This window comes from Eretmochelys imbricata, chromosome 6, assembly GCF_965152235.1.
Source record: "Eretmochelys imbricata isolate rEreImb1 chromosome 6, rEreImb1.hap1, whole genome shotgun sequence".
NCBI classification, from domain to species: domain Eukaryota; kingdom Metazoa; phylum Chordata; order Testudines; family Cheloniidae; genus Eretmochelys; species Eretmochelys imbricata.
The window spans coordinates 30,426,667-30,450,213 of record NC_135577.1 but is presented as its reverse complement, the minus strand read 5'-3'; the positions used below and the strand labels follow the sequence as shown (position 1 = coordinate 30,450,213).

The following is a 23,547-nucleotide window of genomic DNA, read 5'->3' as shown; positions in this document are numbered from 1 at the left end:
AACCACGCATATCAGATGTCAGTCACACCTCTTAATGCATTACTGTAGGGTACTCAGGTACTACTGTGATGAGAACGGAATGAGAATTTATGTAGAAGAGACTAGAAAAATGGAGTGATGGGAGCTAGGGTTTTAGTTCATGCCCCTCTCTAATCAATAGAGTGTTAATGATAGCAAACGGGGAACATCAGCAAAGCACATGATCTCCCAGAAGATACATACATCCAATACATCTCTTGAATGTACTTAGAAGGGAGCAAGAGAAAAGGAATTCTATTCTCTAGCTATCCTGAGCTCACTCCATCTATTTGTGTGAGTAAAGAGATAGTTTCAAGGTCTTTCAGATCTCATCTTGCTAATTAATAACACCAGAGATGAGGCTGAATCTCAAAATTCAGATCTAGATTTCAAACATCCAGAAGTTTGGGCCCATGGTTTTGCTTTGACCCATTATGGGAACAGGGGTGGCAGAAGGGCTGGGAGTGAAGCTCTGAAGTTTGGATCAAAATGCTGGGCAGATTCTGAACTTCTCCAGTGTTTGGGAGGGGTCTTTGTATTGAAGATTTTGTCCACATTTCTAGATAGTACAGCTCAATAAAGGCTGAAATTAGCTTGAGTGAGAATAAGGAACACGGGCAGTGACCAAGGATGCTAACTGGATGCAATGTAGTAAAGAGGAAGCCAAGGGGACATGATCAGCATCAACAAATAACAGTGTACTGTATAAAGAAAGAAAGGAAATTATTAACAGCCTCAGAGAGTGGTAGGCTAAGGAGATCAATGCTTTAGAAAAAAACCTTTGATGCACCTCTTACCTGCTGCTGTCTAGGCTAGTACTTTGTGGTATACAGAGTAGGGATAAACTTAGCATCATCTATGACAGTCCAGTTACAAGAGTGAATTTACTGTACCAAATATCATTGTGGGTGTGTATTGGATAACCAGATCCTGAGAAAGAATGCAGGTGTAACTACTTCCCCCCATGAATTATAGATCTCAAGTGTCCCTCCACACCCAAACTGTGAGACACCAGCAGTTTTATTGTTTTCAACCATTTTTATTGTACTGTGGCATATTTTTTTCATATTTTCTGCTGAGCACCTATCCTACCCTGATCTTTGTGATGGTAGAGAAGGCGCCGTATTGAAATTGCATTGTTTCAGTGTATATTACAAATAGGAAAATATTTTCACAAGGACTCCACGCATGAACACTTGATATCTTAAGGCTGCAATGTATCTCTTTCTCTCCCCAATCCACTTTAGTCTCCAGAACTATTACTTAATAGGAAGTTGCAATTGGAACTTTTGAGACCAAATAGTTATTTTTGTAAATATGGAGAGAGCAATTTCCTTCGGGTTGCACCTGCTATTCTCAGAAAAAAAAATGAAGTAATGAAATATTATCAGCAGAGGTTTCATTGTTAGTAATAAAACAAACCCTGTGCCAGTTGTTCATATTTGCTGTACATTGTGCCATGTTTCAGAAATCTATTTATCTCAAATCACCCAATTCACTAGTCCTTAGTACCAAAATAATCCAGCAAACAAAAAGGAAAGGCACATGGATAATTCATTAAGAGTTAACAAAGACCCACTCAGGTTATTTCAAGAATGGAAAAACTCAGTCTTTTATTATGAAATAATCAATATTTTATTTACAGGTAATTTACATAATTAGAAAATGAGTAATACAATTGCACTTTGAAAGGCTTCATTTTATCCTATTATTTATCAGCTTGTACAAAAGAAGCAAACACACTCTCTTCTTGCTCCAGCAGAACCTCAGGCTTATCATACTCCAAAATAACCCCTCTCTTCATTACAATGACTAAATCTGCATTCAGAATAGTGTGTACCCTGTGCTGAAAAGTAAACAGATGAAATACAAGTTCAGTGTATTGAATATAACTGTGCAAGATAAGACAGAAATTAGAAATTCTAGAAATCAGTATTCCTATCAAAGTTCAAGCTTGATGGAGATGTCTTAATCCAATTTAGTGAAATCTCATTATTATGCCAATTATGTAGATATATATTTAGGCCCCAATCCTGAAACTGGCTCCATGGGCTTGGATCCCCGTACCCATGCATAGTCAATGAAGTCAATGGAGCTCTGTGCAAGCCCGGGAATCTGCACGCATGGTGTCACGTGCAGGGTCAGAGCTACAGATGCACTTTTACAGTATTTTGATATTGCTAAATATGGATTAGACAAATATAGCCCTTTTCCTACAATTTATCACTTCATCTTTATTAAGATGACTGTGTTTCTAAAACAAATGCAGCTGCTGAGATTACATTTACAACTGGGGCTGTAATAAACTGGGTTTATTTAAAAATATTTATGTATGAATTGTGTATTTTAAAACCTGTTTTAGAACCCAGAGGCTAAATGTGCACGCACTGGCAACTTTAATAAAAAGACAAACAAAACCAAAAAACCCTCCCTCCACACATTCCCAAACAAACAAAATAAGGAACTCAAATGCAAAAAACTCAGTGCAACACTACCTAAAAATTTTAATGAAGAGAAGTCATGAAATTCTAAATTATGATTCCTGCAGCAATTGTATATTAGACATTCAATGTGTATAAAATAACAGTGTACACTAATACATAATATTTTACATACATGCAAGAAGGTCAAGTTATGAGTCCTGCAGTAACTAACTATGAATTTCCTGACTTTTGTTTGCATAAAATGTCAATTATAATATAGTTTTAACATTTTAAAAAATATACAGTAACCTCTTATTTCATTGCCCAAAGACACATTTATCTTTAGAAAATAAAGAAGTGAAAGATATTTATCAATAATGACATGACTGTCAAGTACATTTCTTTGGTTCAGTTCAAATCTTCTCTTTATTAACTAATTCTAGTTATTACTGTTTGAAATAATTATCTAATCATTTTAAAATACATTGATTAATAAATCTGATTATGTTTAACAATAAAACCAAATAATATTTTGAAAGCTGCTAAAATGCTTATTTGTTTAACTTATCCAACAGCAAAGCTATATTGTTATTTTTGTTCTTCTTAAATTAAAGTATCATGGCTTAATAAGGGCCAAATCTTACTCTCAGATAGGCATGTACAATTTCCATTGAAGATAGTGGAGTTACACCACAGTTGAACTTGGCCTAAAATGAATAAGTCACAGAAAGTACACAATATCCTTATATGTGGTCCTTTAAAGTCAATGGTAATTACTATTGTGGAGCACATTTCAGGATTACGCATTAAATATTTAAAATACAAATATATGAACTACTGTCTAAATGGTTTAAATGGAAAATAAATGTATTTTTAATTAAATAAGTGCCATATTAGAAAGCAATAGACTAGAGAAATCAGAAAAATTAACAAGGTACCTGATGCATTGTTTTACATTTCAGATACTTGTTTGCATTTGAAGAAGCCACATAGAGTGTACTTACTGCTATGGTTACCACAGTACGGTCAGCAAACGCCGTCATTACAACCTTCTGAAGAATGTTCTCCTACATAAAGGAACAACAATTATTATTTTTTAAATAACAGATTCTTCAGTGATGGGCATAACAATAAAAACAAGTGTCAAACAATTAATACTAAGTTTTTTTTTATACCTGTAAAGATATGAGAAATTAACAGTATGCTAAATTAGGGTATTCTAGAATGATCATCCAGAATGGGCCTAATTCTGTGAGGTACTGAGCAATGTTCCTTCTAATTTTTGACAGGCTGCGTGCACAAAACATTTCTTCTGTGCAAACTTTTGACAGGCCGTGGGCGCAAAAAATGTCTTCTGTGCAAATTGTTGTGCGTGAGGCGTTTCGCTGTGTGCGCGGGGTTTAGGATCTGTGTGCGTGCGCACACGCGCACAGCTTAGAGGGAACAGTGGTACTGAGCAACCTCAACTTACTGAATTTTGATACTACTACTTAGTTAGCTCTTACATAGCACTTTTCCTTTGCAGACCCTAAAGCACTTTACAAAGAAGGGTGCATATCACCATGTCTGTTTTAAAGTTGAGGACTACATTTTAAATCATGTTGTTGCAAAGGAATATTCACTTTGCTGCCAATCCCGCTCCATTCTGGCATTCTTTCTGTCCCGCTGAAAGCATGGAACGTTACGACATACTCGATACAGTTGACAGCACTGGAGGTGCATTTTGCTAGATGTACCTGGCCGGTACAACAGCAGAGGAGGTCTCTAAGTCAGTCTTAAAATACTCAGCTGTCCTCACAGAGTGTTCACCCATTGCTGTTTATGAATGTATTGGTGCGTTCCAAGCTCAGCAAGGCAAGATTGTTAGAATAGTTATCTTCATATTATCTGTGCCCAAGGTACAAGTGCCCCAATGAATGGAGTGCTTGCTTAATACGTCAACATTCAAAATGTGTTTTAACTGGTCTGTGAGTAACTGCTAACTTGGCCCTCAGCACCACAGTATCAAGGCTTGACACAGCAGTAACTTACACCAACCGGTACTAAAGATATTTAGCTACTATAATAAACCACTGCAATAATATTCTGCACTTATGTAGTGTCTTCCTCTGAGGATCTCAACATATCTTATGACAGCCTTTGACAACAGAGTTTATTGAAACTGGGAACAAAGCAACTTAGAATATTCTATTGTATTTGGCTAAGACCAGCCAGGGCAGTACTAGTGTGCAGTTTATCCTCTACTAGGGACTCTAGCTTGCACCTGCAGGAGGATAGATGCAATGATCTAACAGGTCTTTTTTATTTCTTATTTATTTACTTGACCTTACTTTCATCCCCCTGCAGGGTGAAAACTTCTTCATCACTTGTCCTCTCCATCATGCTGAAGAATTCACCAAGAAACTTGCTATGCTTGGCTAGTACAAGTTGGAGGAGGCATAACATTACCAGCCAAGTTTGTCCTCAACTGACCACCATAGCTAAGCCTCTGAAGACTTATTTACTTTAGGAAACTGAACTGTCAATAAAAAAAACATTTGCATCAATGCTTGAATTTAGTATATAGTGAGGGACTATCAAGATAGGTTTGTCAGACTAGTTAACAGTGACTCTCATATATGGGTCAATGTCTATATGGGGCATGGGGCCAGCCTGTAAACACACTTGCAAGGAAACTTGTGTTCACACATTATTAAGTAGAATTATTTTACCTAAGTTTCATCTCTGGTTACTAACAATAGCATGGCTACCCTCTCTGAAAAATCATGTGCCATATAAAAAAACTTGAAACTCTGAACTCACCGTTGCCATGTCAATAGATGCTGTGGCTTCATCCATGATGAAGATACTTGTCTTCCGCACAAATGCCCGTGCTAAGCAGAACAGCTGCCTTTGCCCCTGGCTAAAATTTTCTCCACCTTCTGTGACTATGGCATCTGGACAACAAAAGTAATATTTAGGCTGTTGCGGGGGTGGGGAGCACAGAGAGCATGCTGACAAAGTAAGATCTCATACTTATATTAAGAATTTTTAAGATAATAATTTATAAGTCTTAAGTTGCTGGTGCCCAGTTTTGCCACTTTTACTCACATTGGGTAGTAACACTGGTTTCAGCAGTATTACTCATGAAGTAAGTTACTATTCCTCATGAGGATGGCAGAACAGGACATAGTTATTTTCAAAATGGATGTATCTTATGCACAGAAATGAAAACCCAAAGTCCATAACACACATAGTTAAATATAATTCTTCATATAAATAAAAATGGGCATAGTGTTCTGACATGTTGTCTGAAGGAACAGCATGAAAAGAACTATGCAAAGTAAATAAGAAACTGAAATACCATATGGAACCCTCCCCTCCAACATATTTTGATGTACATCAAATGCAAAGGGGAGAAACTAATATATGAAATGTGTCTTCCTGTTTTATAAACCTGCTACAATGCCTGTGTGTAGACTAAAGCACTCTAACCTCATTTGTTGATATATGTCTCTTGCAAATCAGACAACAATCCCTGGAAGATCTCCCTTCTACAAATTTGGCTGAGTGTATCATTTTATCTAGCTTACCCCAATGCTGAATACCTTCTGTATATACACATTAAATTGAGGAAAAGGAAACACACTGTTAAAAATGAGACTGACTTCAAAGGAACTTGTCAGAACAACTTGTTGTTATAAGCTATTTTAAATGGAGTTGTATCTTTACAATGCTGCCTTCTTGAAAGAAAACAACTTTACGTGAGGCAGCACCGACTGCTTGTGGGCCCAACCCTGCATTCCCTACTCAGGCAAAATCCTACTGGAATCAAAAAGAGCTTTGTCTGAATAAGGTCAGCAGGATCAGACTCCTTGTGCACTAAAAGAAAGGTACAGCAGGTGTCATGCAGCATAAAAAGTGACAGTAAAAGACAGGTAATATGCATTTTCCAAGAGCAGATTGATTTGAAATCACAAATGTATCCCTTGTAACATTGCACATTTGGGTACTACTAGTTACCTGGGATGTCCTCAATAGAGATTAAAGTCATTGGGATTTTGAACAGTTTGGAACTATGCTCCATGACTGCGCAGTCAGCTGCTGGTTGTGATTAGGAATGCGTTAGGCATACCATGGGTGATTAGGTTACCTAAAATGCATGTTCAGGAATTTTTTTTTCTTTCAAAAATGGATAGGGTTAGTATTGATAAATGCATAAAGAAGGGAAAAGTTTTGCTCTCACTAACTTCAGTGAGGTAGAACAGGGGTAACCAAGAGCAGGAGGTAGCTCATGATACCATTATTGTTGTTTGTTGAGCTTGGATAGTGTGCTCAGCCTTGTGCAGAGCACAGAGTATCAGATAGTCCCTGTCACAAGGAGCTTACAATGCTGTTTGTAATTTATTGTGCATTTCATACTTGATTTTATTTTATTAAAAACAGCTGTCTGGATCAATTTGTGCAGTACATTTCATTTAGCACACAATACCTGTTTCATTTGCCTATTCTAAGATTCATTTTATGTGTGTGAGTACTGCGCTCAAGTACTTAAATGCATTTGCAATAGTGAAAGTAGCTTACAAGAAATGCTGGAATTCTAAAGAAGACCTAATCACCCCACAGAAGTCCAAGGGCATTGCTCTTTCAAGGGAAAAAAATAATCTGGGGAAATGCTGCTTTCTCGTGCATATTAGAACACAGGGCAGCACTCACAAACAATTCCATGAATACCAACATTATTTTAACATGTTTATGTGACAGATTGTATCTCTCTCTTTAGTATATCTATTCTCAGTACCACTACAACCATGCAGTATTCTTTGAATCTGTAACATAGGTGGGTTGCTGGACTTATTTCATTTCCTGAAACAGGGTCTTTCTTTGATTTTGTGTGTGGATTGGGGCATTATATCCCACTGCCAGCTTATATGTCCATCTTTTTTTTCCATCCCACAAGACAATAATTTTCTCTAATTTGTTTTATATTTCCATTTTCAAGCTCCTTAATATCTCAATTACCTTTATACCTGTTTGCATACACTTGACTTATTAGCCACAGTCAGTGGTGTACCATTACATTTTTAGTAAGGCATACAAATCTACACTTGCTTGCAGGGCGTGACCTTGCACACACTATGCTGTGTGGAAGATGCCATTTTGTTATACAAAACTGTGTACTTCATGTGCGTTTGGGGGCCGGAAGGAATTGTCCCACAGACACAGCTGGTCAGGGCTTTTGTATTCTTGTAGAACTTATTTCTGGGGCATGCAATGCATGCATTATATACATAGACGGTATGCCACTGGCCACAGGACCAGAGACCAAGAGTGAAAATCTGGCCTTACTGAAGTCAATGGGAGTTTTGCTATGGGTAAAACAGAAGAGGGAGTTGGATGGGACCCAGCACATTTATCTGACTTCATACAGGGCCCCACAAAATCTTGGGCCAGCCTGCCTGATCCGAAGTTGCTTCAGTAAGAGCCATTTTGCTTTAAGTTACTAACTAAATGTTAAATAGAAATGAATTTAACACTGAAAGCATTTTCCCAAAGAAAAGAGAAGTATTACCTAGACCCCCTGGTAGTGCTTTCACTACATGTTTGAGTTGTGCTATTTCCAAGGCTTCCCACAGCATGCTGTCTGTGCATTTCTTTTCTGGGTCCAAGTTAAACCTATGATTCAATACAGTTAAAAGTTAATTACGAACATCAAATTCACCCATGCACCTTTATAGTTGTGTGGTTAAAAACAAACACAGACATAATTATATATACATGGATTAAACACTTTGGGCCTGATTCTGATCTCACATCAGTCTAAGTCAGGAATAACTCCATGGAAGTCAGTAGATTTGCTCTGAATTTACACCAGTGAAACTAAGATCAGAATCTGACCCTTCGAATCCAACATGACCCCCTTTTAGTTTTTACAATACCAGTTTGTGGTACACAGAATGATCAGCATCATGCTGAATTATGAAACACAAACGAGCATCACCACAGCAGAACAGTAGCTATAAATTACTCAGCAGTTGTTATCAACCACTCTGAATGCATCCTTAGTCTATTATCACTCAAAATAGGCAGTGACAAGTGCTAATGTCCTTCATGTCATATCATGTTGCTTAAAATAAAACAAGGCTCATTCATTTTATTCAGGAATAAAAGACTCACAGCAGCAAATGTGATCTTTGATTTACTTTTTACTGCTAGTGTACATGAGGTGAATGTCCAGTGTTGGCCTAAATAAAATCTTGAATAAGTAAACAAACAAAACAAATATATACTGCCATTTTATCTTCTGATATAAATGATTCATGACCTATTCAAGCAAGTACAGCTTGAAGTCTCATGGAATCAATAGGCAAATTGCAGCAGTTTCTAAGTCATTATAAATGAAACTCCACTCTAATTACTTTAATGCCCAAATTAGCCTATGTAGGCAGTATAACTGTTTATTAAGGGTCAGATTGTCCCCTTTTGTGGAAAACATCATAGGAGGGGATCGCATTTGTTGGAAACTCTGTGAAGTTCTCTTCTCTGAGTTTCCATTTCATCTTCCCCACATAGGAAAGAGTTTTGAATCTCATGGAGGACGGAATGGGGCAAGGTCCTGGAAACCTAACAGAGCACTAAGCTCCAAATCAACAGAACCTGAACTCCATTTACACGGCTGCTCTGATTCCCTTCCACTCTCCTTTGTTATGTGCCATGTCTGTCGTCCCCCTCACCTACATCTTCCCCACTTCACCTCTAAAGGGCTGGTGAATGCCAGTCTCACACTCTCCTGAGCTGACTTCGGCTGGCAAACCCACTGGGTCCTGAGGGTAGCAGGTCACAGTCAGTGACTAGTCCCAGGCCCCACCTTAAGGAGCACCCCTCCCAAACTGTGGAGCACTGACCAGGTGCAGTTGCTCTAGAAGGGCTCCCCGGGCTCTGAAGAGGATGTGGGAGGAACACACAGAGAAGACAATGCTCCCCTCTTTTAATTAAAGGTAGTGGAGCATGAGGCCTCTTAAATGCATTGTTTGCTGCTGCTCTCTCTGTGAAAATCATAATTTGTGATAACACAAACCCTAGCTGTTTCTTGTTGTTTCTGCTTTACGCTTACCGGATTGTACCGCTGAACAAAATAGGATCTTGGAGAATGATGGACAGCCTGGATCTTAGCGTCTGTAAAGGGAGCTTTGCAATGTCTATGCCATCAATGATAATCCTCCCTATTCAAAAGAACATTGAGAGTCTGCTAGATTGTTCATCACATCATGTAGCTAGCAGCCAACAACACGACTTGATTTTAGTTTGCATTATATTACAGAGAAGCATGCAAGACTAACCCATGGGCTACATATTACTTTATTCACCAGTGAAACGAGTTACTGATAAGCGAGTGCAATTCCCTTGAGACTAAATCATGGAAGATGCCTGTTATATTTTATGAATATTGTATGTCACATCTGGTAGTTTGTTGGTTATTGTGTGGTTTGCTATATGATTACAAGGGGTAAATTCAAGCAAAGGTTAGGCACACAGGAAATGGGACAATAGCTTCAGACTGCCCTATTTACTATACTTGAAGGACAATGCTGGTGTCAATCACTTTGAAGTTTTATATCCAGCTATGCTGATGAGTTCAACAGTCTGGCTTGGTAAGTGGGGGTGAGGCGTGGGGGGACTACAGCCAGCAAAATGGAATAAAGAACTTTTAGGAAGGATAAAGAGAAGTCCCTGAAGCACAGGGGATGAGAGTGCTGGGGAACAGGCTGAAACCCCATCCCCTGACCTCTAGGGTTTCAGTTTGGTCCCCAGCACTCTCTGGGATGTTTAGGTCAAGCTCTGCCCACCTAAGCTTTAGGTCAGGTAGGTATGTGTATACACCTTTTATTGTGTTAAGCTCTCTTTTCTCTTGTTGTGCTTTGTTCCTGTGATTAAACAATGCTTTGTTTAGAAAAGGCTGTAGTGGGTTACTGTATATACCACTGGTCAGGGCTCCCAAAAGGAAGACTTGCAGGTACCTGAACCCAGTCAGACCTGCTGAACAATCACAGTTGGTAATCGGGTTATTGTAGCCTTGGGCCCACTCTGAAAGTGGGAGAATCAGGGGATTCCACTCCAGAAGAAGCAAAAGCCTAGCACCCGGAGGGATGCACACAGAAAGACCTGGAAGGGGTCAGAGAGGACACTAGCCCTGAACAGTGAGAAGAGCCACACAAATAATTATATATTTAATTTGCAGGATGTCTAATAACCCAGAATAAATGATCAGATGTTGATTTAGTGCAATGTCATAAAGACACCTGAGAACATAGCTAAGGTGCATTTGTTAAGAAGGGCAAGTGCAGGGTGAAACTTCTTCCCTTCAGGTCTCTAAGGTTCACACTCTGTATGCCAACCATGAGTTGCCCATGCCCCAAGCCACAGAGGGATCCAATTCTATTCTGTTCTAGTCAGGTTCCTGTAGCCCCTCTATCACAACCATATGCAAGTGCCTTCCAGAAGTGCATTAAGTGATGTGACTAACCTCTATCATAAGTGGTTCTTTCTTTCTTTCTCCCTCCCTCTCCTCTCCTCCCCATGTGAAAATGTCATGAAGAGTTTGTGATATTCTAGAGCAGGGCATAGAGGATGAGGAGTGTGCTCTTCAAGCTTTAGCACATGCCCTCCAGATCTTCCTGTGCCCTCTAGGCTTCCTGCCCTGCTTGGTTTGCTCTGGCAAGTGTTAGTCAGAGGGGATGGCTGTGCAGGAATTGTATCTGGATAGGCCAACCAGAAATGGACTGCAAATGAATGGTGCTTCTACAGAAAAACATATCCATATTTTGCTGAGACGTGAACAGAAAGAGAGATTTTGGCTCTAAGAATATTCACAGGGAGAGAGCCCACCTCCTCCGAGTGGCAGCTAATATGCACTTGTAGCTTAGGGGGATGAAGGTTCTTTTCACTAGCATGACATAGGGGGTGTATGAGGACTACTCCATTGTGCCTGTGTTCAGAGTAACAGGCAAATGAACATTATTTCCAGATGAGTTGAAATAGAGACATCTAACTCAGACTGGTGCACATGACAATTCCCCAAGTAGCCTCTGTGCTCATAGTAGACTCAGGAGGTACTATTTGCTATTCTTACACCTCAGCCCTAGAAATACTGCTTCACAAAGGAGATCATAGCATTGTGCAGTGATGGGAAGGGATTTTGAGATGGAAGTAACCACCTGTTTGGACACAGCATGGGTAGCAAAAGCTCCAGGTTATCCTTGGAGCCCTGAACAATTCTGTCCTTGGAGTAACCTGCACTATAGCATATCTTTTCAACCCTCCCTGCCACTGATAAACACTATGCTTGTTGGTTTGTGCTGGAGACAGAAATATGCTGCCTCTGCACCTTTGCCTACCCCTTTAATGCGTGCTGGTAAACGCTTAAGAAAAATGACATGCAAGTCTACTTCTGGAAATAACTGTAATTAAAGGCTCAATCCTGCTCTCTCTGAAGTCAATAGGAATTTTGCTATTGACTTCCAAAGAAGCAGGTTCAGGCCCTATAGGAAATCAATATTGACACAGAATATGGATTTTTTTTTTAAAAATACACATTTGAAGTCTTTTTCTATTTTTAATGGAAACGCTTGCCTGAGGCTGCTGATGGCATTAGAAAACACTGATCACGTTGAATGAGATTTTATATTGACCTGGGTTATCAATATGGCAGAAGCTGATGAAAGACGGATGGTCCCTTACTTGGAATAAGCCCAGCAACAATGCCTCGCACAGTTTTACCGTCTTTGTAATTCACAACTGCTAGGGTCAGAGGAACAAGGTTCAAAGTTGCTTCCCCAGGGATCTAACCATGACGGGATGGAACAGCTATGAGCCTACCTTCAAAGGTGTCAACCATTCTGAAAAAGGCGAGAGAGAAGGAGGATTTCCCACTGCCAGTTCTGCCACAGATTCCAATCTACAACACAGAAACAAGATGAGTAGAACATTAAATGAGTAGGAAGGAGAAAGCATTTGCAACAAACATCTTGGGGTGAAATTCTGGCCCCGTCTGAAGTCAATGACAAAACTGAATTGTCTTCAGCAGAGGCCATATTTTCGCCCTTTTGTCTTTTAAAAGAGAAATTGACATTCAGGGTTAGATTTTGGCTGGCCCTCCATGGGGATGCTAGGGAACAGTGGGTCACAGGGAGTCCTTCTGGAGCACAAGGAGAGTTGGCTAGTGCTGCCAGCAAAGCTTAGAACCCCAGAGGGGGTGTGTCTGGGTGGGAGAGTCCATTGTACGATGGGACACTGACACACAAGATTAAGGAGATGAAAGAAGATTGAGGGGAAAGGGACAAGTGGGGAGAGATGACCAATGAAGGGATGGGGTAGGGGAGCCATTTGGGAATGATGGAGTGTATATCTCACATTGCAAGTGTCAGTGTCCCTTATTTTGGGGCCCTATGTCCCACAGCGGAGCACCAGAAGATTAAGCAGCACTGTACATCACTGTAATGGTACACATTTTTGAAGGCATCAGAGCAAAACTGTAAAGAAACCGGTATAAGGGATCAGGACTGGAGTATATTTATTTTGGAGGAAGAAAAACTTGGTGGAGGAAAAACTTTGGAAATCATTAATAAAAAATAGCTTAGTACGTTCTCACCACTCTGTGGTTTCTATTACAAGCTGGTCTGACTGGGGAAAGAGTCATTTCTCAAATCATCTCCATTTTTTTACCTTTTGCCCTGGAGAGATGTGAGCACTGACATGCTTTAGGACTGGCTTTAGGTTGCTGTCATACCGGACACTCAGGTTCTGTATTTGGATCTCACCTCTGTCAGGCCAGTTCTGAGGAATCTGTGAAGGAGCTGTACCCGGAGCATAAAAACCCACTTGTGATCAATTCATTAAATGCTCTAATAAGTTATTTATGGCAATTCACTGTGAATCATTAAATATTTAACGAGTTATTTTCTGCAGAGATACTATACCACACTCACAAAGGAGCCCTTCATAATTTTCAGCTTCTGTTTTTAGAAGGCCATTGATCCTTTTCACTGCTCCCAGCTGGATCTCCATATCAGCCAGGTTACGAACCATCCAGTTCAGGTAATTAGACACCTGAAATAATATAAATAAATAAATTTCACTTTTTGCTAATATGAAATACTGGAAAAGAAACAGCATAACACTATTAGGCCACCAAGCACTTCCATTCCTCCAAGACAGCTTTTTAATTGTTTCGGTGAAGTTTATTCAGAGTACAAAGTCTTAATAAGCTGGACCACTGAATGAAACATTTGGTGCACATTAACACAGTGGCAAGACTGGTTGCAAGTTAAATATTCTAGTCATGGTGCTCTGGTATTATGGTGCTGCATGCCAATATTCAAAAAGAAAATAAAAGCCGAGAGAGAGAGAGAGAGAGAGAGAGAGAGAAACAGATATAACTTTTCTGAAAAAAAAAAAAAAAAAAAAAAAAAAAGCCTGAATATCTAGAATGAGAGATTGCAGCATAATGGTGAGTAAATTAGTGATCTAGTAATACTACTTTTCAATTAGTATGAATGATAACATTTTGATATATTTATTAATAACTGCAATATATATTACTTACATGGGATTTAAGAACTCAGAAAAGAATATGCTTAACAAACATATCACCCACGCAATGTGAACTGAAGTTAATGTACTATTTCAGTGTTTTTACAGCTTCCCAATAAGGATGTGTAAACAGCACCTTCTGTCCTTCCCATCTTTGTGTCCTGAAGAAAGCAGTGTGTGTGTGGGAAGCCACTCAACGCATGATTTAACTTACCATAAGAGCATAGGTTAGTCCTAAACCCACAAGTCCTGAAGAGAGCTGATTGTACAAGGAATTGGTAATAGAAGTCACAGCTGCTATGAGAACCACACATGCTCCAATGTATTCCTGAAGGAATATGAATAAGCTCCATCACTATATATCACACACACACACACACAGAGAGACACCATGCAAATGTTTTGGGAAGTTCAGTTTGAAACAATAAACCCTTTACATGGCTAAGACTGAAACACATGCAGAAGATTTTAAATAATCTGTGGGTAGAGATGGCCATTTAACCCCCATTTTTGTTTCAGTGTCCCATGACCCCTCTCTCACTTCTTGGTATTGTCGGTTGTATCCACTGTTGTGTCCCCATCCCATCTTAAATTAGGCTTGGTCTACATGTAATTTTTGTACCAATATAACTATTTTAGTTAGGTGTGTGATGTTTTACTGAAATAGTTATACTGATACAATGCCTAGTATAGATTCAGTTATACCCATCATATAAAGGTGCCATATATTAGAATAGCTTATTCCCTACATTTACAGGAGTAAGCTATACTTGTATAACTGTGTCCACACTAGAGGTTATGGAACTGGTATAGTTAAAGTGGTACAATTTTTGCATACAGATAAAAACTTTAGAATGGGAAGTCAGTGGGGCAGGGACGGGCCTCCTCTATGGCCAAATCTATGCTGGCAACTGGACAAAGGTAAAGGCTGTGTGTACACTTGCCCACATAACCCACACCTGCACAGTGTCCAAATATGCTGTGCTGGACATGGGTGTATACTCTGAACCTGGGAATACCCATGTCCACACAGCTTTTTTTTGGGTAAGCAAGGTTAGCACTAGTATTTCAGGGGCAGTATCCCAAGGCTCTATGAGTCACAGAATACATTCTAGGATCTGCCTTGCTGTGTGTTGGTGGGAATGCAGATGCCTTCAAACATTTGGTGATGGGAACTCCCACTCACCCCTCTCCTGCCCAACTGGTGGAAGACATGGCATTAGTGACCGATGGTACCCTGCTCCTTCTTGTGAGACAAATGAGAGTGCTTTGCAATACAGGACCAGTGACAATTTTGGGTGAAAGGATTCGGACCTCTCTCACAAGCCAAAGAATGGTGGCCAGGATGGGGAGTAATGCACTGTTGCCCCATGACACAGAGGACTACCAGCATTGCAACTGTAAGTCCATGGGAGGCCACCACTTCTGGACCAGGAGAATCAGCACTGTGTGGTGAGATTACATTGTGTTGGAAACTTGAGATGACGACCAGTGTTGGAAACTTGAGATGATGACCAGTGGCCACAGAACTTCAGGATGAGGAAGCCAACATTCACAGAGCTCCGTGAAGAGCTGGCCGCAACCCTACAGTGGGAGAACACAAGGGTTTGGAGACCCATCCCAATGCAGGAGCAGATGGCTATAGCCCTCTGGAAGCTGGCAACATCAGACAGCTATCAGCCAGTGCCAAACCACTGTGCAGGTTGTGGTGGTGCAGGTTTGTGAAACCATCCATGCACTCATCTACCCACATGTGGTTGCCATCACCAAAGTTCCAGAAATTATAGTGGGGTCCCAGAGAATGGCTCCGTGCAATTCGGAAACACCATCAATGGCACCCACATCCCCATACTTTGCCCACTGAAAGGCATGAGTGAGTACATCAGTTGAAAAGGCTCGTTCTTAAAGGCTTAGAGGACCACAAAAGCAGATTCCTGAATGCTGTCCAACACATAGGACAGGCCATGACACTGAGTACTGAGGAGATTGGGATTGTACTTGAAGGGGGAGGAAGGGACTTTATTCCCCAGAAGCAATGTGGTTCTCTTTGCCCACAGTTATTCTGGGGGACCCCCACATACTCGCTCCCACACTGCCTAATGAAACCCTAGCCCAGCTTTAAGCACCTGGCAAAATGGAGATTCAACTTCAAACTAAGCAGCTGCAGGATGATAGTGGAGAATACCTTTGAACGGCTGAAGGCTTGTTGATGATGCTTATGCTCTTGGTTGGAGGCCAGTGTAGCCAACACTGTCTGCATTATTGTGGCATGCTGTGCCCTTCATAACATTTGTGAGATTAAAGGTGAGCACTTTAGGACAGACTGTGTACAGGACAAGATGGGCTTGCAAAACCTTTACGGAGCAGCTTGATCCAGTGAATGTTCATACTGGTGCTGGACCACAGTGGGCCAGGGAAACCAAGGATGCAATTTGTGCCTACATTATGGATGAATGGGTGGGCAGGTAGGTAACTGCAGCCTGGTCCCAAACAAGATGCCACACCCCATGCATCTACTGTAAAAATAAAAGAGGGAACATTTCCATTCATTGTGTTTCAACACAGGTTTTTTACCCTCCCACTGACTGTCATTAGCCGATTGTTTAGGTAACGACTCATTACAGGTAACTGGGGCAGGGCACCTCCGCAGGTATAGCACCTTCTGTTCTGTGATTGGCCTGCAGATGGTATCTGGCCAGATAAATTGCACTTACACTTATTGTTCTTTCATTTTGTGTTACCGTTCACAACTGTTAGCCAGACCACAGTTCAGGTGGATTACTCAGTGTCTGAAGGACCTTGAGAACAGTTGATGAAGCGGGTGGGAGGGGCTTTTACATCTCATTTCTGGTGACTGTGATTGTGGGGGGATTTACCCACTTTCTCTTCCTCCCCACTCCCCTGGCCCAAGTTAATAAAATTACTTGTTATTTCCATGCACACTGCACTTCCAACATGACTCCAGCTTACTTATATTCACATATACCAGGACAGGGAGAGTTTTGGGGGGTGGGGGTGGTTCTGGGAGGGTCAGACTGGACTTTTCAGTTTTCTACCCCGGAGAGTTATATGACTCAAAGCACTGACTGATAGAGCCCAAAACTGAAAGGGAAAAAATGCTGTACCTTTACCAAAGCCCAAATGACAGGTCCACACACAAGTAAAAGAAACTAACATTTATTGAAACTAGTACATGTAGCATAACTCTGAACATTTTTTTAAAAGAACTGTGAATGAAAACGGAATGGATCAGACTTCCTGAAGAATGTTAAAACTTTATTCCCTATGGCCCCATCTTCCTGGCCCTGATCTTCCCCTACTTTGTACAAGGAGGGGGAATGTCTTTAAAACATTCAGGGGGGTGGGGGGGAAGTGATGTCTCCTGAATGGGGTTTGGGGGCTAGACACACGCTGGCTTTCAGGCAGTCTTGGGCTCATTGTTTCCCTCCTCCACGGTCACAGAATTTCCCCGGGAGGGGTTTTGGGTGCCAGTACAGAGTATTGGGCCTAGAGTCTTGCAGCCTCCCAACCCCATCACAGAGGGTGGGGTTTGGGTCCCCTAACTCAGCAGCATGGTGGGCTGCAGGTGCAGGAGGAGTAGTAGCTGGAGGAGGAGGTGCCAATTTATGGATACTGGCACAGCTACTGCGGCAGGCAGGACCTGAATCCATTCCACCTCCCCTTGTATCAGGGACTCCAACATGGCGTGCTCCCAGTCCCCTTGGGCAACTCCCATCCCCTGTACCATGTGTCCTGCTCTAGGAACCAGATCATTAATGACTCCTGCCTTTGGAAAAAACGTTCTTCCCACTCCATAGACTGTCGCTCCAGCCCAATAGCCCATTCCTCTCTTGCCCTTAAAGTAAAACTTCTCCTGGCTCCTTCTGTTGACCCCAATGAGCACATCCTCCAGTGTCATCCTTTGTCTGCCCCTACCGCCCTGGGCTGCTGCTCCTGGATTCTAGGCAGAATGGGTTCACTCTTCTCATTCTTCCTGCCAAGTCAATCACAAGAGCAGCATTATATTTCATCTTTCCTTGGAAAGCAGGTAAGAAATCCCCCCACATAACATAACACTGCTGTGGAGGTCGCAATAGTGATACTTCTCAGCATTTCAGGAATGTGATTGTTTTAGTATCCTTGATTCTCAGACAACTTTTACAGCCCCCAAGAAAGGAACACCTGCTGACAATGGGAGTTAGCATCAACTAATGGTTTTGAAAAAATTAATGTCTTAAAGCGTATGATTGGGCTGGTGGGGGCATTTATTTCTGGGGCAATAGTAACTGTTCTTAATTCCTTCTTTTAAGGCTGGCCAATGACTGGAGAACCTAGTAGTTTTAAAATTACCAGACTGGAAAGGGGAGATAGATTTCTAGTCCCATGGTGGGGATCTGCCAATCTGTGACAGAGAGATGTTTGTGCTACTTGTCATCCTATTGATATCACTGAACAGGAGGGTTTGGTGAACTCTAAAGGTGGGCCAAGCACATTTGTGCTGCCTTTGAACTTTAAGAAACCAGTTGGAGTTTCTGCTGCACCAGAAATTTTTTTGACCTATGCTTACAGGACTGGGAGACAATCTGAATGGAAACAGACTACAGTCCAAGATATCAGACTGAGCCTGCTTGGAGGGGGAGAAGCAAACCACTGCAATTGCCAACCCATCTCCAAACCAGGAAATCATTTCCCTTTTTCCAACAAAGAGTGGAGAAAGGAACAGGGAAAGAAAGAGGGACATCGCACCTGTACTATGTTCCCTGAACTTCTTGATCAAGGCCGCAAACCAATGACCTCCCTACTGCAAAGTGAAACTGGATTGTTTGTGCAGCCACCAGCACAGATCCCAGACTCTTTCTCCCGGCTTATGGAGCACAGCACTGAGGGGGGAGAGGCAGGACACCAGGGCAGGAAAATGTTTGAAAACATTTATACTGCGACAGAGGGCTGCTGTTGTGTTCCTCAGAGAAGCAAAGGCTCCCCTTCTCTTTTCCTGTACGTAACCGATCCTGATACTACACCAAAGCCCAGTTCTGCACAGCTCCCATGTGTTTGTTGTGCAACTGCGGGGAGGGATTATTGTAGTGAAAGTTTGTAATCTTGAAAGGAGCTATAACTCTGGAGAACCATTCATCTAGTACAAATGTCCTGTCCCCACAGCTGGATCTTTCCACCCCCCTCCCTCTTTGTCAGCCTGTTGGCCAATAAACTCACATACCCAGGGGCAATAGGTTAGTTCACGAATAATCCGCTCTATAGCTTCGACAAAAATGCTTTGTAGTGGTTTATGGTCGTTCAATAAAATGGAATTTACAGTTGTATCTTGGTTGGGGACCATCTGGGTGAGGGTGGGGTTTAACTTACCAGCCTCAGATTCTAGTTGCTGCTGAGTAGAGAGGTTCTCCTCTTGCTCATCAGGAGGGGCTTGCTGAGCCATCTTCTCCTTGCAGAGGTGCAGGATGACATGCTCTTCTTTCTCCAAGGCCTCCTCCTCTGCAGTCCCCACCATGGCCTCCATCACCATCCCATCAGCTGATGAGGCTGGTGCGGGTTGAGGAGGGAGTCGTGCATCACCACAGGCTCGGTAGCGGGAGCCTGGGAGAACACTTGGTCCAGCTCCTTGAAGGATAGGCAGATTGGAGGACTTCTCCTGGAGCAACTGGTGGAGTCTTTTGCCTTCTTTTGCCTTTTGCCAGAGCCTCAGGTGATTTATTCCTTCCCGGGAGTGGGCCAGAGTACAGTGAATGCCCACCTGCACCAGCCTATCTGAAACTTTCAGTTACAGGTGTAAGTTCCTGATGCTGTGGGAGAAGTTGTGGAAAACGGTGAACTCCGACCACACATTTATTGGGACCTGGGTGTGGTTGGCTGACTGGGCGGCAGCTTGTGGAACATGTTCACTTGTACTGATGAAGAGAGTCCAGTGGAAAACTGTTGTGAAGGGGTCAGTGCAGCTCACTGCTACTGGTGAGAATGAGGAGGCAGGGACCTTTATCGATTTGGATAAGGGTCAGGCAGGAAAGGATTCAGTACATTGTGGGAACAGGACTGGAGGACTATTAAACTCAAGACACGCCCCTTACCCCATCCACTCTACGCACTGGCATGGGTACGGGGCCACGCGACAGCCCGAGGCATGTTCATACCCACACCCCGCAGGTCTACTAGCATTCTTTCCCTGGACAGGTCTTGAAACCTGTATTTCTGGGGTTTAGATGTGGACGCTAGAGGGGTTCTGGCACAACCATGTGCTTGGACCATGTCCAGTTGCCAGTGTAGATGTAGTCTATGTTTATACAGTGCCTAGTACAACAGGATCTCGATCATCTCTAGATGCTTCTTCATTATTATTCCTTATTTGCTGAATAGAATACAGGCTAGTTCTCTTTCCTCTGAGTCACCCAAAAAACTGAGTTTAGGTGGCAAATATACCAATATATGTGAAAGTCTAAAATTAATGTGCAGATTGACATGAAATATACACACTGATGTACTTGTAATGTATATGGAAGAATCACACATTTATAACATGACTAGCAGCAGCTTTGTTACATCGGTGCCTTGCAGAAACAGATACAATTGCCAACACCACACAGCATAAGAAGCTCTCTGTATTGCCTTCCTGAAGACTCATTTTTAACAGATAATTTCTTTCACCTACCTGCTGTACTTGCACTACAAAGGGAACAAGAACACAAAAGGCAATAGCCCTGTCCTTTGGCTGACTCAGGAAGGGCGTAGGCCCAAATCCTCACACACCCTATTGGTGCAGAAAGCACCCAATACAGTGGAACCTCAGCACAGGTAGCTGGATGGATGAAGCCCAGGTGTACTGACATGCGCAGCCCCCTGTGGGATCTTGATAGCACAGCTAGAGGATCTTTGGCTCTGATCATTCCTCCCCAAAAGGGGAAGGGCGGAGGCAGGCAAAAAAAGGGCCATGAATCCTATTCCTGCTCTGGAATAATTCCTCCCCTCTTGCACTCCATTGGACTTTCATCAATGGGGTAACTTGGGCAAATTTTCTTTAAAAAGACATGTACATGGCAAAGGTATAGGCTGGATAACTCATATGCATCAGTGGAGTGCCAGGATCAAAGTGAAGCATAACACCGCCCTCCCCCGCCCCAAACAGAGTAATGTACTTGCCATGCGGACTTCCAGCCAACGATTGGCAGCTGTAAGGAAAAGGGAAGCAATATTGTTGGAATCTGTATATTCAAGAAGCTTTTGTCGGAACCGGCCTTCATACCTTCAAAACAGAAATGGCAAAGCAAGGAGTCATTGTGTGTCATGAGGCCTTGGAAAAGTGTAAAAAAAAAAAAAAAAAGCAAAAGCATTTAATATGCTGCATTTTTAAGAGCAATTCAACCCAGCCTCTTAATCCGAATACCCAGATATTGGAGTGTATATATTAGACACACACAAACAGAATTTGCATGCCCAAATTGTGGAGCTGTAAGTTGCAGCATGCTGCCACAGCTTCTAATTATAGATAAAACTTTAATTTTAAAGGTCTGCATCACACAACAGTTCAAGAACTGGAACCTCCCGAGTGTCCTAAACATGACCATATGCAATCATCCCTCAGCCACAATGTCCTTTCTTTAGGAACAAATAAGATTTTGCTCTCTTCTTAAACTGGAGCTGACATTTTATATAGGACTCTGGGACTAACATTGGCTAGCTGGGCAGTTCATATTAAAGCTATAATTTATAAACAACAACAGACTCTGGCTAGTCATTCACTACCATGGCAGCAGTGAGGAAGGTGGCTTGAAATAAAGAAAAAGATAAGAGTCTGAGAAAGTGTGTGCACACGCATGCGTGCACAAGAGAGAGACCAAGAAAGTGAGCAATTGAAAGATGTGTTAGCTGTACAGAAAACACAACTCCTCTTTTCACGACCATATAAAATCGAGTGGGTTATTTGCTATTTGTATTGCAGTAGTGCCTAGGAGCCCCAGTCATGGATCAAGACCCCACAGTGTTAGCGACTGTCTCTTAATTTGTGCATAGACAATGCCCAGTACATTGTGGGAGCCCCTGAACTACAATCAATAAAAGTAGCAATAAGACTTTTATAAACCAGTTTTTCTCTCTTCAAAATAAACCAGCCGAAGAGTACAAAGGCTGTTAAATACAGCAAGTTTGTTTTACATTTACTACTGTAGAACTACACTGATGTACACTAACAACTAGAAGAACATTTGCTAGTTAGTGAAACTTCTGCATTAGGCCTTGATCCTGCAATGATGTCAGTGGGGCTCCATGTGGATGCAGCAGACTGCCCACTCTAGTGCTTTGCAGGATCAGGGTCTTAGCTAGTACTCAAATCAGCCAGGGTAATATACCAAAACTTGCACTTTGTACATTTATTTTGATAGCTACTAATAATACTACACAGCATACCAGTAAATGGACTGCAAAATATTTTGTAAAAGAAATGAAGCCTTGGTTATAAAATACAGCTGTTATCAAATCATTACACCGACATGAGGAGAGAGACAGCCAACATTTTGTACAAATGATAAAGCCCGAGGATTAATGAAGTTTTACTGTGTGTCAATTACCAATATTCCTGTATCCCCTTCCAGGTACAGGCTAAAAAGTAATTACCTTTAAAAAATCACAGACCCTCTTTATTAAAATGTCCAGGCTGTTCACAGATTATCCCAGTGGTCATGACACTATAAAACGCTAGGGATTCTGGCAGTGTGCAGTCAGCAGCGGAATGTGTGTGGGCGGTGCAATTGCTGACGAGTACAATTTGTCATTAGAGTGCTGCAAATTTCTCAGAATCTCACTACAGAAATTGTCCCTAAAGTGAAACCCTTCCATGGGGAAACCTTGCTTACATTTTATTTATTATTTAGGACAGATCATGTCAAAGTCCTTTATACACCAGACAACATATGGAGAAGGTATATTTACACCCAGGATACTTGATGAAGGATTCTTTGTGGCTGCAGCGACAGCAGCTGCTGTCTTTCTGATATAATTCCTGGATTTTTATAAATTGCTCAAAATGGCCCAGAAAAAATATAGGACAGTAAGGGTGCCACAGGAACAACTGGTACCTGTTAGCCCTATGGCTGGATTCCTCCTATATTACTGTGTTATTTTTAGGAATGTAGGAGCTGGGTACTTTGTTCAAGCTTTAATGTCTAAACTTCAAATGCCACCGCTACTACTCAGTATGCAGCTGAAAAGCAATATACTCCTAAAAATAGCCAAGATACAAGTTGACACAGAAGCTTGGCATGTAGATGGAATACAAAACCTACTGAATGTCTCCTGCTGTTTGGGTCAAAGATTCATCAGTTATTCTGGGATTTCAAGCTGATGAAATCACAAACATGAGGCTCCCTAAATTCTGAACAGGCTTTGCTGGAGCAGTTCATTTCATGGTGACTGGGGATGGGGTATCACGAGGGAGTGTACTAAACAACGAAGGGTATCAGTGAGGTGGTAATAGGAGTGATTTATTGTAGCAAAACTCTTAAGCAGTGCAGCACTAATGGTCACAACATCTCTG

The 23,547-nt window shown here is 41.7% G+C and overlaps 1 protein-coding gene across 2 annotated transcripts in view; it reads right to left on the bottom strand.

Annotated features, from left to right (window-relative positions):
* Positions 1-1,726: 1,726 nt before the first annotated feature.
* ABCC8 (ATP binding cassette subfamily C member 8) overlaps positions 1,727-23,547 on the bottom strand; it is a 138,206-nt gene continuing 116,385 nt past the window's right edge. For both annotated transcript variants that reach the window (XM_077820060.1, XM_077820061.1), the window contains exons 30-39: positions 21,159-21,261; positions 14,224-14,337; positions 13,406-13,526; positions 13,143-13,273; positions 12,297-12,375; positions 9,535-9,643; positions 7,993-8,096; positions 5,244-5,377; positions 3,446-3,508; positions 1,727-1,864 (exon numbers count right to left, since the gene is read on the bottom strand). In XM_077820060.1, the coding sequence (XP_077676186.1) occupies positions 1,727-1,864; positions 3,446-3,508; positions 5,244-5,377; positions 7,993-8,096; positions 9,535-9,643; positions 12,297-12,375; positions 13,143-13,273; positions 13,406-13,526; positions 14,224-14,337; positions 21,159-21,261 (1,096 nt within the window). The remainder of the gene's footprint in view (positions 1,865-3,445; positions 3,509-5,243; positions 5,378-7,992; positions 8,097-9,534; positions 9,644-12,296; positions 12,376-13,142; positions 13,274-13,405; positions 13,527-14,223; positions 14,338-21,158; positions 21,262-23,547) is intronic.